At 45.7% G+C, this 16,745-nt stretch overlaps 1 protein-coding gene across 6 annotated transcripts in view; it reads right to left on the minus strand.

The window, feature by feature from the left end:
- The window catches only part of ADAMTS18 (ADAM metallopeptidase with thrombospondin type 1 motif 18), a 543,678-nt gene that overhangs the window by 128,267 nt on the left and 398,666 nt on the right, over positions 1–16,745 (minus strand). For 3 of the 6 annotated variants that reach the window (XM_072967759.1, XM_072967760.1, XM_072967762.1), the window contains exons 4-5: positions 9,635–9,722; positions 6,423–6,542 (exon numbers count right to left, since the gene is read on the minus strand). Coding sequence is in view for 1 of the 6 variants with exons in the window: in XM_072967758.1 (XP_072823859.1) it covers positions 6,423–6,739; positions 9,635–9,722; positions 9,819–9,908 (495 nt within the window). In the remaining 5 variants the exon portion in view is untranslated. Of the gene's footprint in view, positions 1–6,422; positions 6,740–9,634; positions 9,723–9,818; positions 10,149–16,745 lie in introns of those variants that run through there. The other 3 variants (XM_072967758.1, XM_072967763.1, XM_072967761.1) reach the window with 3 other exon arrangements.

Genomic DNA, 16,745 nt, shown 5'->3' on the forward strand with positions numbered 1-16,745 from the left:
TTTGTAAAGACTACCGGGCAGCAGTGACCAACAACAGACAACGCAACAGCTGAGCTTTCGGAGTCATAAAATACCTCTGAAAAAGGGAGATCAAAGGGTCCCTACTGCCTACTGAAACCCACCTGCTTCTACAGCTCCTTGCAGGGACCCAGCCTCTCTGCACAATGGGTCCCTGCAATCATAGTCCAAAAAGGCCACCGGTAAGAAAGAGACAATGGGGACATTAGGGCAGCCAGCCATGGAGGAGAAACCTCACTCACAGTTTAATTGTTGGGGACAAAGTAAAAAGAAAGAAAGGAAAACCAAGTGGCAGAACTGGACGGTCTGCATTAGGAATGAAGGCTGGAGGGACGGTGTGGTACTTGTTTTACTCTGAGTCCCTGATGCGGTGCTGAAGCTGGATCCTAATCAGAGACTAGACAGAAGATACCAAAGGAACAGCACCGCGATCTGTCTCGCCAGCTGGGCCCTCGCCGAGGTTATTAACCAGAAGTAAAGAACTGACACATCCCAGATCCGGGCGGAAATGCAAAACCGGTGACACTGTTGGCATGCCTCTTCACTTGATTTTCACTTCGAGAATGGAGCTGGGTGTCAAGAGCCTTTTCAGCAAGAGGTGTATTTCCCCAACTGGAAGATGTGGTAATTAGATTTATTAGGTACCAATAAAGTGCAAATAACCGGAGACCTAAAAATTGCTCGTTAGTGGTGAACCGTGGAGCCCTGGGCAAATTTGATGGAAGCATGGCTTAAAAGCGGGGGTGGGAAAGCAGTCAAATTAGTATCAAAATTCCACATCCTGGAGCGCCACAATGCATGTCAGCACATTAAAAGGTGTGAAATGTATTACAGAAAAGACATTTGCTTAATCAAATTTGAACCTAAAGTTTCCTGAATCTTATGGGACTATATGGCCACTTAGAGTCATAAAACCCTTTTATTCCTTGAACACCTCCTAACAGTCAGAAATCAGCACTTAATACTGCAGCATCTCTTTGGGGAATCCTTGCTTTGGTGCTTTTCTTGTCACTCGCAGACTAAGAAAAGCTCCTCAAAAAAAGTTTCCACAACCAAAGAAGTTAGGGAAACTTTTTAAAAGAGAGTTAAACAAACATCTTTAATGTAGGACATTTCTGAGTTCTTAACATGCTGATCTAACACTGTACCTCAGGAAGTCTTTGTTCCAGGGCTCTGTTGAATCACAGCTTGGTTCAAAATAGAATAGCAATTTCTAGGTCTAAAATCACCACTCCATTTCCTCCTGGGAACAAAGTCCCATGAACCTGCATACAGAATCCATCTCGCTCACAGCTTTCTACATTGTGTTATGAACAGTACCTGCTGTAACAGAGGCTCATCGATAGCTGTGGAATGACAGAATCATTCAATGTGTCTTTCCAGTCAGTTCTCCAAATACCACATTTCCACTACGTTTCAGAAAAGGGAGCAATCTGTCAAACCAACAGCAATTATGAAAACAATCTGCCTGTGTGTTCCGTGTCTTAATCTGATGGTCCGCTAATGTTCTTATGCATTAGAATCACTTGGAGAATTAAAAATACACACTCCTGGGCCCAGCCTCCCTGACCTTCTGTTATGGGTAAAGAAATTTAAATTGTCAACATTTAAAGTGATTCTAATGCAACTGATCACACTCTGAAAATCACTGTCCTCATAAAAAAAAAGGAGCACGGAGGTGGAACATTTTTGGGTAGAAGAAAATGTATGTAAGAAGAAAGACACAGATTTGTTCTAGCATCCCAGAAAACAAAATTAAGAAATACAAGTCAAAGTCTTAAGAAGGTAGGTTGCAGTTCAACATCAAAATGAATTGTCTCCTGACAATGGCGTGGGCTTCCTAGATGTAGTGACTGTCTCATCAACGTGGTCGTCAAGAAGCTGGGTACAGTAGAAAGAACGTACATGGCAGATAGTGATGAGATTAGTTTAATCTGCAACACTGAGATTCTGGGGGAAAAGTTCTGCAAACCCAGATAACTGTCCCAGAGTGTAAGGCAGTCAGGAGTAGGGGGCAGTAGTGGGCTGGAGAGAGCTTGCTTCTGCTTAAAGGCACTCAACATTTAAAAAAACCATCACCCCCAAACACAACGGCAGGCAGGATTTACTCATCGAAGTTTGCAGCTCCTGTCTGTTCAATTATTCCAAGTAAATAACTGCCTACCTAACTCCTGAGTAAAATGAGACCCATCATTATGGGGGGGGGGAGTGTAGGGTTACATTTTAAGAGAGAATTCTGAACATAGTTTAATTGTGAGTTATAAATTCCCTGCCAAAGAAATCCTAGCTACAGTATGCAGGCAGGTGGACTGATTGATTGATTGATTTCACTATTATAACCCTTCCACCCTTTCTCACTCTCTCCTGGGGTTTCCCAAGCAGTCAAGATAATGGTTTTCCTACTACTACTTTTTTAATATATACAGATGCACACTAGAAGATTGCTCTCACCTCTAATTCATTCTGATCCCAGTTGCTCAGCCCCCCTTCCTGGTGAATTCAGGTGGAAGAAGATTCACCTCTCAGGCTGATTCACCTCCTGTCAGTTTCTGTGTTCATGGAAGAAGAGTCCTTTTCTCGTATAGCCTGTGAAATTTGATGAGTCTCTCCACCAAGCATGTTACAGACTTGTCCCTCTCCTGAATCCCTGATCACCTGCTATTCTGAATTACAGTAGTTGCTAATTCACTTTAGAGAAGATGTGAGCTCCTTGTTTGACCAAAGAAGGTGAGCAGTGTCGATGGGTTCTGGGTAACTAGAAGGATAAGAAATTCTTGCTGTTGACATGATTATTTCCATCCATCCTCAACCCTCAATGTACCTAGTAATGGCATCCCTCCATGCAAAGCCTCCAGCGATCTCACACTGCTCACTACTGTGGTTCGACAGTGTTTCAAAAGCAGGTCAATGCATTGTTAGTGTTTCATAGCCATAGTGCCAAAGATGCTAAGATGGCAAAGGTGTTTTTGCTCCGAATTCTTGTTTCTATTCACAGGGAAAGGAAAAAGCACCCCAATTTGGGCTGAAAACATTGATAGGAATCCCCCACTTTGGAAAGTTGGCTTTATGCCACTTTGCTTTTACATTAAGTATCTGTTTTCATGAGCCAAAAGAAATCCCAAGAGAAGCTTTGCTTTTATGAATAAAGACCCAAAACAAAAATAGCCTTCAGCACTGGTTTGTTGGCTTTGCAGAGCCATTACAGGAGCAGTGCTCACCACAAGCAGGGAGACGGGCAACACCAAGCCCCTCCCCCAGGAACTGCACTCAGCATCTCCGCATCAAGTTGCCACAGCTTTGAACGGTGTCTGTGAGCATTTGCACTTGATGTCAATTCACCTTTTTTGTACATTTATTACTAAGATGTGTCCTAAGGTAATTATTTCTTTCCTTTGGGTATCTTGGCTTACAAAACGTTGCATAGACTTTCGGGTAACAGGGTAAACCTGTATCCTATATATGTCCATATATGATATATCTCACAAAAGAGGGTATACAAATGGCCAATAAGCATAAGAAAGGATACTCAACTTCATTAACCATCAGAACAGTGCACACTAGACCCATAATGAGGCATCACATCATAGTCATCAATCTAAGAGGCTACAGTGGAAAAGACAAACAACAGCGAGTGTTGGTGAGGATATGGAGCAACTGGAACTCTCATACAATCGGGTGTAAATTGTCTTAAAGTGCAACCATTTTGCAAAGCTGCTTGGCAGAATCTAGTAGAACAGAATATATAAATACCCTACGACCCAGCCACTTCAGTCTTTGGTATGTTTCCCTAAGCCAACCAAAAGGCATAGACAAGAATGTTCAGTAGTATTGCTCAGAACAGCCTCAAACTGGAAACAATTCGAATGTTCACCAACCATTAGATAGAAACAACACAGAATATTCATACAGAGGAATCTTGTGCGACCCTCTCCTACTTATTTAAAATTTCAAAATAGGTGAAATTAAAGTATGTCAGAAATTAGGACAGCAGTTACTTCTGGTGGACAGTGATTTAGAAGGGGGCCAGGGGGGTCTTCTGGAGCCCTGGTTATGTCTTGTTTTATGTGGTTGTTGATCTTTGATCTTACAGGAGTGTGAACTTTAAAAAAATTCATTAGGCTGTACTCAACAATTTTTGCATTTTTCTGTACATTTTTGCACTAGTCTGTATATACATTACACTTCAACGCAAGATTACCAACATAAAAACAAAGTGATGTCTCAGCTTCTCAGTCGTGGTTCTATTCTCTTGTTTCACTCTTCTTACAGTTTAATGGAAGATGGATGCATGCATTTGTATTTTGCAGTTGTTTGGCAGGGATGGGTGGAGGTGGGTCATGCAATGGGGAAAAGCTTGATATTCTCCTGACCTCATATCAAGTGGTCCCTGATAGGGTCAATCAATTGGATAATTAAGAGTCAGATGCCAAGAGATGGTAGTGGTCTTAGAAATCATTTTCCATGGTTCAGGAGAGGAAACTGAGGCCTAGAGAAGTCAAGTCAATTGGGGATATGCAGCTGGCTTGTTGAAAAGTAGGAACAGAATCTGAGTTTCATGAATTCAATTTATATCTGCCTGATACACAGGCAGATGTGGTTGCCAATTCCTTCTTTCACCTGTCACAAAGAGGGAAATGTTTACCTTGCCTCATTCTGTGTGTTAAGTGGTCATTTGTTCCTTTTTTAAAAGTGCATCTTCTCCTTAGAAAAAATAACCCAACATCTATTAATATGAGACAGTTGATCAGATTTCTTATACTCACAGAGAGCAGAATCCTGAGAGCTAAACATGGGGAGACGAAGTTCTGCTGAAACTAGAACAGCCATAGAGCAAGTGTTTCCTTCCAGGAACTCCTGCCACACTTCCCATGTAAGAAGTCACTTAATCCCCAGAGCCCTGTGATGTAAACCCTCTTGTTATTATTACCTTTTTCAGAGAGAAAGAGACTAAGACACAGAGAGGTTAATAACTTGCCCAAGGTCCTACTAGTAAAGCGCTAGTGTGAAAATGACCTTGGGCAGACTGCTCGTAACCACTGTCTTCTGTGGAGTGGGGGAGTTTAAACTGCTACGGCAGAGTGTCTAAATTCCTTCTGAAGATGTTAGGATATCAGAATGGACAGAAGAGAGGGAAATACTGGAGGATGTACTTCCCTCCAACCAAACCAACCAAACAACAACAAAAGCAAGATATATTCATGTGTGGGGGCCACCTATGTGTGTATAACCATGTTATTATAACCTATGTATTATATGTTATTATAGTGACATGCATGTTATTATGACCTATATAGTATATATAGGTCATTAATAATCCATATGATTCATTTAAACAGATGAAACAGGAAATGTTTGAATCTTTTTTGTCTTATTTTTCTTATCCTCTATACTTTATAAACTATACCAAAAAATATCCTAATTCTGGTGGTGATAAAAATATTTAAGCTAAATTTCAAGCCACAATAGGAAATGAAAGTTAAATAATAAAGCTTCAGTGAGCCAAGAACATGGGCGTCCTTAATCACCAGCACCTAAGCCACTCCTTCTTGCTCTGACATAATCCATCACGTACACTACTAATTACATCCTCAACTGGGCTTTCTCATGTTTTCCTTCTCCCGGTCACGCCAGAGCACGACCAGTGTGCGTCTCAACACACATCAACTCTTCTGTCAGTTGCAGACACTTGTTAATTGCAACACCAGAGGAAATCCACCAAACACCATTTATTGACTCATATATGATTCAATTCTGAGACAAGTATCATTTACACCAATATTCTTGTCCTGGAGCTCAATAGTTGAGGATTACACTGAGAGGAAATGACACTTGTCCTAAATGCTTTTTAAGTGTTCTGCCTTCCTGGATACGACGCTTACTCCCGCCAGCCCTTGAACATGCCACACCGCACTCTGTAAGGCGTCTTACGTGAGCAAGGCAACATGAACAGATTAGTTAAGAGAAAATGAAAAGCCTCCCTTGCACAGGGAAGGGTGGGCTTCACAGGCTGTGAATGCTATTTTGCATCACATACAGTCTGCGTGTTTCAAAGCACCGTGGACACCCGCAGCTTGTTTTATATAAAGCCTGGCCTCTCAAGACTTCCCAAAGCGAATGGCATCCATCAACTTAATTTCCTTGGGGACTGTCTCAAACATGGAGAAGGAAGAGGCCCAGACTATTAAACATCAAAAGAGCATTCTAAATGATAATTAAAGTTCTATTATATTTTCCTTTTCTGGGAGCAGATTAGATTAACTCAATTGAGAATATTATACATATCAAAGCTGACAGTGTCAACGTGTGGAGTTGACAGGAAGGACACAATATTGCAGGCATCTGTTCATTCAAGTTACACAAAACACAGGAAAGAGGGAGTTGACTCCGAGTCCGGGGGTGCTTACCAAGCCGGCACACGTAGACACAGCGACGGAGGACGAGCTGTCGTTTCTGATAAATCCCTGATAGAAACATCGCGGTACTGCGGGTTCCCGAGGCTCTGAAGCACCATCCTTTCCAAGTACCTGGACAATAAAGTGACTGCTCAAAATCGCCGAGGGCGTAAGTTCTAAATGTAGTTCCTGTCCAAATGCTGAAAATCGGTAATGCAGGGAGCTGCTGGCAGTCTGCGCGGACCGCTTTTTCCTGCCGTTGTGCAAAATGTCGTGTGAAATATATGACCCGCCCGAGTCCACTTCTACCGGCGTGACAAAGACGTAATCTGCAATGGGAAAGGTTTGGCTGTCAGCACCCAGAGCCCACAACGCCAAAGGGTCCCTTTCCAGCAGGCTGACAAATCAATGCACCGCTTAGAGGGATCTTTGTTTCCGTTGCCGTGCCCTCAGACTACATTTAATTCAGAGCAGCTCATGACAAGGAGAATCTTGCTGGCTTGACAATTAGCTCTGCCCCAGCAATTCCTGCAGAAACTCAAAGTCAAGCACAATCTTGATGAATGTCAAGAATGTCTGTGGACAATACAACTCTCAAGCTCTGCAGAGAGAGACGGACTTTTTATATACTAGTCATAGAGCCATCCACACATAAAGCTGACTTGGGGGAGACAATATTAATAAATACAAAACCGCAAAGCAAAGAAAGGAATGCTTTTTTTTGCCAAAGAGATGATATCTTTGTGTTTCAACTACATTGGGAGCATTTTGGCAATGGGGGCAGAGTTCAAATTTCAAACGATAACTCACACTGCTGAGTAATTCGAGATGCAGTCTCAGATAATTAACAAGTAACTGCAGTTCTATATTTCCAGAATTAATTATATGTGATAATAAAACTCCGGCACTTGTATCACTCAACATTTTACAATGAGCTTCAGTGGGACAAATCCATTTAATTGTCAGCATAAAATAGAGTGGATACATAAAAATGCCTCGAAATTGTCAGAAATTTCCTATACAGCCTGATGTTTAAAATTGCTCAGACATGTTGGTGGGGGCGTGTCAGATCAGGGGACACCTGGAAAGACATGTTTAAAAATACCTTCACCACTGCTCCCTAGAGCAGCACTACCCGCTGCCTGTCCCAGAGAGGAGGCGCTAAACAACAGACCTGCTGCTTGAAAAAAAACCGAGGCCAGGCCACTGTTTTCTATCACACAACATTGAAACTGAAAAGTATCATCCCACCAAATGACTTGGAAAATGCCCTCTGCGCATTAAAAAACGCTCTGCCTTTCCACTTTCTAGGGACACAATGGGAAACTAATTTGGAACGTGTTTCGAAAGATTCTAATAACTAATAACTAAGAGGCATGTTTGAGTCTCTTGGGTCCTTGGTTACTGGAGGAGGAAAAGAAAAGAGGAATTTCCTTTTTCCCAAAAAGGTCAACAACCAACAACCAAAAACAAACAAACATAAAACCTGTAAGGAATGAACAGAAGCCGTGTAGCTAGCAGAGATCCATGAGTGATAGTCTAACTGGATCTACGTTTGAAAAAAAAAACCCACTATGACAATAGTTTTCAGCTGTGTTCTACCGGGTATGAACTATCTGTGACTTACTGTTTGAGAAATTCTCATTCTTAAAATATTCTTTAGATTCTCCCCATTTTTCTCCTTCACTTCTTTAACTAGAAACATTATCTAATGGTTCATGCATATAAATAATTGAAAAAAAAGTTTACTCCTTTCTTCACCTTAGCAAATTGGGCAGGTTATACACGATTTCTCTTCTCTTAAAAATCTCTATTATGTTGCTTCCCTGGTAGGTGGCTCTTGAAGAGACACCTTTTCTTAGCAACAGACCATCTCCACCCCACTAAAACCGAACTGTGAAAACCATCCCTCACCTACACTCCAGACAGAGTCTCTACAACAAGTGAACTCTTACCTCCTTGTCCATAACCATCGGCAACTCTGCCTGCTCTTAGTCGGGAGAACTTGCAGGAGCCTTATCCAGCCAGCCTTCCGCAGAAGTAGCCTGCAAAGCCCCCCACCCACACACCTGCTGCTAGTTTGTTTCCAAGGGGAGAATGAGCAGGCTGAGGGAAACAGTCAGTCCTTGATGGAAAAATGGGGGCAGTCAGAGCGTCTGTAATGAGTGAGCAGATTAATCAGCTCAGGGGCTGCCTAAAGATGAGGTCCTTACAGGTGGCAGCTGAAACGGAGGGGCCCTCCAACCTGATGAAATGACGAAGGGTTGTTCTAGAAACTGCAGCCAGCCTCTCTGGTTGGAAAAAAGTGAATTCTTGGCTTTCCCGTCCCCTCATTCACCCACTCCCTGACACAGCCTTTCTCTAGGACTCTGCCATCCCCCACTCTCCCAAGAAGGAACCCTGGTCCCCCAACAGGCGGACCAGACAGGAGAAGGTGATAACCCTGCAAGGCTAAAAACTACAAAGCCCCAGCTGGACATCAGGCTCCTGCTATAGATACCTTGGCTCAGGGATCAGCTGTTCTCCGGTAGCTGGGGAACAATGGAAACAAGGATTTCCCTTCCAGGCGCCAGGGTGAAGTTAATAAATGACAGAAGTAAAAGGTGTTTTGGAGATTTGCAGCTCGGGAACCTCAAAAGACATGTCCCCCTCCCCCCTCCCAACCTCAGAGACCTCAAGCTACCTGCTCTCCTAAAAGCCATCTCTGGGAATCAACGACACTAAGGCAAAGAGAAGAATAGAAGAGAGGAAAGGGAAAAAAGGGACAGGAATGGTGAAGGGGGGAGGGAAGACTGGGGGAAGGGAAGATGGGGTAGCAAGGGGCACATTTTTTCTTCCCCCACCAAGAATTCGTTCCTGCCGGCTTTTCTGGAAGAGGAAAGAAATGAGGAAGGTGTCTTTTAGTATCAGCCACCTGGTCAGTGTCCACTCACTTTCTAATTTCTCTCCACAGCAAGGATTTTTTTTAACCCGCCGTCTGTGAACGAGGGAAAGTATTGTTTTCTCATTTATGTGACTTGAAGCTTGAGATACAGATTCTTTTGATAAATTCAGAGTCCTTGCCTCATCTCCCCTTTCCAAACAGGAACCATTTCCAGGACTCGCGCATACCTGCCATGTGGCGGAGGGTGGGGGGTGAGCTTTTCTACTTGTCTCTCTTCGGGGGAAAGGAAGGGACAAAGTGCCCGGAAAGGCGCTTCTGGGTATAGGGGGCGAATACGAACCGTGGTTTAATCCGCTGCCGCCGCCGCCGCTGTCACTGGCTAAGGCTGCGGCGACCGACGCACAGCAGAGACAGCACAGCTGGAGCGCCTGCAAGAGAAAAGGTGACCCCGCAAGTGAGGGGGCGCGGCGAGGCCGGCGTCCCCGGCCACCCCGCCGTTGGCGCGCCCCTCGGCGGGCACCTGCCTTGGCTACGCGCCCCCGTCCCGCCGGCCCCCACGGCGGGCCCGAGCGGGCAGCGGGGAGGGCGCACGCGAGCAGGAGGGCGCACTCCATGGTCAGGTGCGGGCGCGGTGGCTGCGGGCGGCGCGCATTCTCCCCGCCGCCCCCGGAGCGCAGCGCTCCAGGTGCGGCGCCAGGTAGGAGCCGCCGCCTCTCACCTCGCGGGCCAGGCGCGCCGGGCCTCCCCGGCTCCGGCCGGCCCCGCGCCCTCCCCTCCCGCCGGCGCCGGTCCGCGCAACGCCGCCTGCGGCTCCCGGGGACGGGACCGAGGAGCCCCGGGTCGGGGCTGGCGCGCGCCTCCGAGCGCAGACGGCCAGGGGACTCTGTCCGCGCCCGCCCGCCTGCGCGTCCGTCCGTGCGTCTGTCTGGGTCGGGGTGAGCGTCTGAGGTTCCCGGGGCGAGCCGCGCCAGCTGGCTCCCCCAGCGCGCCCGAGCCGAGCGCCCGCCTCTCCACCGCACGGTGATTGGCGACCGGCGGCTCCCGGGCCCGTCTGAGCCCCCGGGCTGGTGCAAGGGCGTGGGATTCCCCGCTCCCGCTCCGAGGGAGGGGGCGTAGGGGGAGGGGAGGCTGGGTGAGAGTCAGGGGGAGGGAGGGACCGACCGCCGAGGGAGGGAGGGGAGCGCCCTGGGCCAGGCTAGGAAAACGTAACTGAAGCGCACGGAGGGAAGAGCAGAGCGAGGAGAGGGTTGGGGACCGCGCAGGGAGTGGGGGCGCTCAGGTGAGCGGTGCGACTTCTTTCGCTGCCTGTGCAGACTTCTCTTTTACAAGGCTGCTGGCGAGACAGCTCAGGTATTTAGCGTTCTCAGCACCTCCGAAGAGCCAGGTACCAGCACCCCCCCTCCCCCAGCCCCGCTTGCTCTCGCTCGCCTCGGGCCCTATCCTGGCCCAGGTGGGAATGATTAACCCCTTGATAGGCTATGGAAACTGGGCTCAGCGGGACGCCATGTAGCCTCGCCACCCAAAGAATAATGCCGGCAACTCGCAAACGTCAGGCTGCCTGGAGGGCTGGAAGTATGAGCCCCGTCACTGCCTGCAGCGTGTGAAAACCCGGGCTGCCTGGCGGTGGCCTCGCCTCTTCGAGCGACCATGTTTCCCACTCCTTAAGATTGAATCCTAGCCCCAGGCCCCACCCCCCTAACCTACAGAAACCAGCTGTAAGAAACAGTCACCACCATCACCGTGAGGGCGCATCCCATTTGCTGCGTGTCTTCATTTACTCAACGCGTTTACTTGATCTTTTGATCCCTGCGGTTTGCAGTGAGGAACAAAATCTACTCCCTTTACAGGCTAATGGAAAAGACCCTCAAGGGATAACTCAACAATAATAGAACCGAAAAAGATCACTAATTCGGTGTAGGAAAACAGTGGGCTCCTGAACTGCAAAGAATAACAGAATCTAATTTAGTTGGGCAGCCGTGGGGGTGGGGGAATGAGTGTAATTGTAAGATGTCTCTTAGGAGCTGATATTCCAAGTAAGACCCAAGAGGGTGGGTCAGTTTTATAAAGGAGTGAGATCTTGCACGTCAGGGGAGAGAGCTCAGTGTAACCGAAGGTCTTGAAGTAGGGAAACGTGCTTACAAGGATGAAGACTTCCAGGCCAGAAGGAGAGACAGAAACAGCAGGTGGCCAGGTCAACAGGACCTGCTAGGCTGGGGTAAATCACGTAGGAAACTTGGATTTAAGGTATGGGTATGAGTGTGTGTGTGTGTGTGTGTAGGAGGCAACATTATCTCCTTGTGTAGATATAGAATGGGGTTGCTGAGACGGAGCCAGAGGGAACAAGTCATATAGCTGTGGCTAGAATCAAGGTGAACAATATTCAACACCTTGTAATAGCCTATAATGAAAAAGAATATGAAAAGAAATATATATATATGTGTGTAACTGAATCACATGCTGTACACCAGAAATTAACACAACACTATAAATCGACAAAACTTCAATTAAAAAAAATAGAATCAAGGTGAGAAATGACCGTGCTTTGGACCAGAGTGGAGACAGCAAAGGTGGATGTATACCTGGCTTCTAAGGGCACTGAGGTGACGAAGATGAGGTGCCCGTCACAGTTTAGAACAAGTGACAGTTCAACATGCATAGTCTATTTCACCAGATGCAGCAGTGAAGATGTCAGCCTGGGGCTGGGGAAGCAGAGAAGGTGGCACAGCTTCTGCCTACGGGACAACTTTTCAGAAAGGCTTCATGGTGAGAAAATCAAGGTTAAACAAATCTCTTGGGTTTCACGATATAAACTGTTTAAGCTCTTGTGGCCTCCATTTTATAATCTGTAAAAGAGGAATAAACACAATGTAGCAAACGGATATCCCAAGGATTAAGTGAATGATTCTCTGAGCCCTTTACAAGTGGGCTTTAAAAGTAAGAACAGATGATGCCCTGGAGTTCTGTTACTCCATCCATCCTATGTCAGACTTCAATGTAAGTCAAATCACCCATGAAGCTGGCTGAAAATGCAGATTCCTGGGCCACAAGCCATGGAAATTCTGATTCACTAGATTTGGTATCGGGCCCAAATATGCATTTGTAGCAAGCAGCTACAGGTGATTCTAACACAGGTGACTTGGGTACTTTATGTGATTTCATGGAAGAACTGGATACTAAAGAAAACTGGACATCAAGGAAATGTGGTAAAAACTGTGTTCAAACAATGAGGTCCTACTGTGTAGCACAGAGAACTATATTCAATACCTTGTAATAGCCTATAATGAAAAAGAATATATATATGTATATCTGAATAACTATGATGTAAACCAGAAACTACCACAACATTATAAATCTACTATAAAAACAAAACAAAACAAAATAATGGTGCTGGAAGTCATGGCACCAAGCAAAAGACTGGATAAAAAAGGACAGTGGGATTGGACAGCATTTTGAGTTGTATCATCTAGTGAACTCTACAGGAAGCTGGAGGGGTGCACAGTTTGTCCACACTTGGCTGAAAATAACCATGTCTCTCCAGAGAGACACCTTTGCATAAAGTCATCCACACCCCTTTGGTCTCCCTCTCTTGAGGTCAGTAATAGACATTACTCACCATGGTCAGGGCCTGAGTCTCTGAGAGCACTTCTGCACTTGTGCTCTGTGCCAGGCTGGCATTTCTCACCCTCAGCACTATTGTCACTGGGGCTGGATAATCCTCTGGGGTGGGGGCTGTCCTGTGCATTGTAGCGTGGAGAGCAGCATCTCTGGTCTCTACCCTCTACATGCCAGTAGCACTCCCACAATTGTGACAAAATGTGCATTACCAGGTGTTCCCCTGAAGGAAAATCGCCCCTAGTGAGAACCTGGATGCATAGTGTGATCCCAATCCTATGCTTTGGCATTTTTCTGCATCAACCTCGAGCCTCATGGCCTCTCATTCAACTGGACAATTGTTGAGTGCCCACTGCTGGGGGACTGGCAGCCTCCTCTTGAACCTAATCTAAGTGTCCTGTCGCCCAGTGATTTTTGCAGCTCTTCCCCCCCACCCTTGGAAACCTTTGCACCCAGTCGATCCCAGACCTCCATGGTTTGGTGCGGAAGCCAAGACCCATTTCTCACATACACCTGTGTGAGCAAAACTTCCCATTCCATTCATCTGCAGACGATTGGGTCTAATTTATTCTAGAAGGTCGATACACAAACACTGCAAAACTGTAACTTCTGGGATGATTTTCTACACTCAATTTTCCAGGAACTAGCCCTGCAATATGTATAAATTGCCTCTAGATGGTGACAGAGAGTCAGGAGCACATGTCCTTTAAGCTGTAAATTGCAAAGGAGCTCCTGCTTCTCAATGTCTTGGAAATCTAAGTCTTAGCCGATTTTAAAACTACATCTAAGACACTATAAAGAGTATCTCAAGTTCACAATAATCTGTCTCAGTTCATCTGAGCTTCTGTAATAGAATTCTACAGCCTAGGTGGCTTAAAAACAACAGAAACTTCTTAGTTCTGGAGGCTGGGAAGTTCAAGGTCAGGGTGACCACAGATTCAGTGTCTGGTGAGATCTGCTCTCTGGTCCCTAGACAGCTTTCTTTTGGCTGTGTCCTCACACAGTGGCAGGGGCAAGGGGTCTCTCTGGGTCTCTTTTATAAGGGCACTAACTCTTTTCCTGAGGTCTTGACCCTTATGACCCAATCACCTCCCAGAAGCTCCACTCCCAAATGCCATCATACTGGGGGTTAGGGTTCAATATCTGAGTTGGGGGAGGCACAAACATTCAGTCCACTGCATGAACCAACAGGAAAAAAGAGAAAAATCTCTGTCATGTTGTATTTGGTCACACTTAGCCCAGAGCCTGGAACACAGCAGGCATTCAGTAAGTAGTTCTAAGAAGGAAGAGAGGGAGGAAGGAAGGAAAGAAAGGAGGAAGGAAATGATGACAAAATGGAGAGATTGCACAGTTTAACTAACGGAGAGCATTCCCCCTTTCTCTTTTACAATCAGTGTCACAGTTCTAGGCATTGGTTTCTCATCTTTTCCTTTTTTCTTTTTTTAATTTTTTTTATTGAGTTATAGTCATTTTACAATGTTGTGTCAAATTCCAGAGTAGAGCACAATTTTTCAGTTATACATGAACATATATATATTCATTGTCACTTTTTTTTCACTTTGAGCTATGGTTTCTCATCTTTTTAAACAGACATAACTTTAACCTTTATTTCAAGATATGTTTTAAGCCATGTACCTACTCCTGGCCAGAGCAAGAAATACACGGCAATCCCTGTTATTTATTCACTTTTCCCTCGACCTCTGCTTGGTGAAGATGCAGGGCTTTCTTCCACAGAAAGAAACACTCAGCGCCTCTCCCACCATGCTTGACCTTCACAGAGGGATGTTGTCCCTCCCCTGGCATTTTAAAGCTGCATTAAATGGTCTGTCAGGTTTTATTGAATAGATTCCTGCAGAAAGTATTTCCATGTTCAAAGAGAAAGATGTCCAAAGCCATGTATCCAAACTTAGAACAGGGTCAAACAGAAAGAGAAAACAAGACTTACCTTATTTCAACACAGTAGCCAAAAAGAAAAACGAAGAGATGGAAATAGATTTACGTCCTTGAAGCTCTGAGAGGCAAGGGCTGCCTTCTGGCTGATGTCTCAGAAACAAGGTGCTGTTAACAACACCATCCTTAAAAACAGCGGGGAAGCGGGGAGATGGAGCAGGAGGAAGATGACAGAGCAGCAACTTCTTTAGAGATAATATCCAAAAAGATAAGGTGTTTACCACCCAAAATAGTGAAATTCAACAAATGACATGCATAGAATGATTTTTGTTGGGGACAATAGATTCTCCTCAAACACAATTTAGGAATTACCGACTGTCCCCACCTCCTCAAATTATACTTAGTCTTTCATTATACCTTCTTGAGACATTGGCATTGATTTCTTGTCTTTGTTACCTGATGTTTCTTTGCTCTATTTTCAGTCTTATCCCAAGCCCTACGATGAAAAGTAGTCTGTCTGCTCAAGGCTGAAGAGGCAGTGTTAGAACTAGACTTCCTATTCCTACTAAGAAACTCAACGCCAAGTTCTGCATTCTGCATAATGATGAATGAAATGGATACTTTACAAAAGCTCTGGAAAAATACCAGGCTGCCTGAGAAAGGGAAATGACTTTAGTCTACATGAAGCGTTCTCTCATTCTCCACCACCAGATCTCATCATGCACAGGCTTAGACATCTGCCCCAAGGATTCCCCAACTCACAGCTCTAATGCCAGCCCGTCTTCCCAAAGCCTGGGACCGCCAAGACTGGGAACAACTACTGCTAATCAGAATCACCTGGGCAATTCTTAGATCTGACATTCTTGGGCATCCCTGTGAATATCCCAATGAAGTGGGTCTGGGATGAGGCCCAGACATCTGTCTTTGAACCAACACCTGGGTGTTTCTGATGTAACTAAATCTATTACACACTCGTAATTGTGGCCCACTGTGCATGCACCTCCACTTGAATGCCAGCACTATTTCCCAGTGAACAGGATTAAAAGCTTCTGGGACGCCTTTGACTCATTTCTGACTGTCCACCGAGGGAGGCTGGAGAGGGATTTGAGGAGGTGAGCTGCCCCAGCCGGAAGAAGGCACGAGGAGCCGACATGCCGTGAATGAGGCTGAGCCAGGAGCCAAGGAGCCAACATGGGGCAAAACAGCATTTCATTCTAGCACAACAAGATGGCGCGCCCCCGGCATGGCGCATTTGTCCTTTTTTAGATTGCTAGTGGCGCATGCGTAGTGTTCATAATGTGGACTCACGCGCTAGCGCATGCGTACATTTACCCCTTACCAGGTGCAAGCTATTGTGAACTTTGGCCTGGGCCCGACGGCCTACTCACTTAAGGCTGCCGACACTGACTCACAGAGGAAGCAAAGTGTGGTAGAAAGAATAAAGGATGGGCTCAGGATTGAATCCTTGATACAGTGATGAGCGGGAGGTATTTGGTTCGATTTGATTTTCGAATTTTGGAGAAGGTGATGTGCCTTCTGCATCTTTCCTTCTCCCTTCTTCTGGTTGAATCCACAATTTAGACCTGCCCAAACATAAGAACACTTTTTTTGTGTGTGTGTGGCAAAAAATTACTGGCCAAAGAGGTGGTGTCTGGACTCAGGTGTGACCTATTAGAATCACTGACTGCTGTTGATCTACACAATTTGGGAGAATGAACCCGTCTTTCGGCTAAGGTTGTCACAATATGCGATTGAAGCCTGGATTTGTCAGCAGTCATCCTCCTGAGCTGCAAAAAATGAAACCCATCGAGTAGGAAGGAAAATGTACAGGCTCCAGTTTGAGACCATGATTCTTGTACCTTCTCCTCAAATCCTTGAAATCACTGTCATTTAAGCCAAGAAACCTCTTTTCCAACTCCTTTCCCCTTTAAGTTGGTCTGTACTGGGTT

The sequence above is a fragment of the Vicugna pacos genome, chromosome 9, assembly GCF_048564905.1.
Source record: "Vicugna pacos chromosome 9, VicPac4, whole genome shotgun sequence".
Lineage (NCBI taxonomy): Eukaryota > Metazoa > Chordata > Mammalia > Artiodactyla > Camelidae > Vicugna > Vicugna pacos.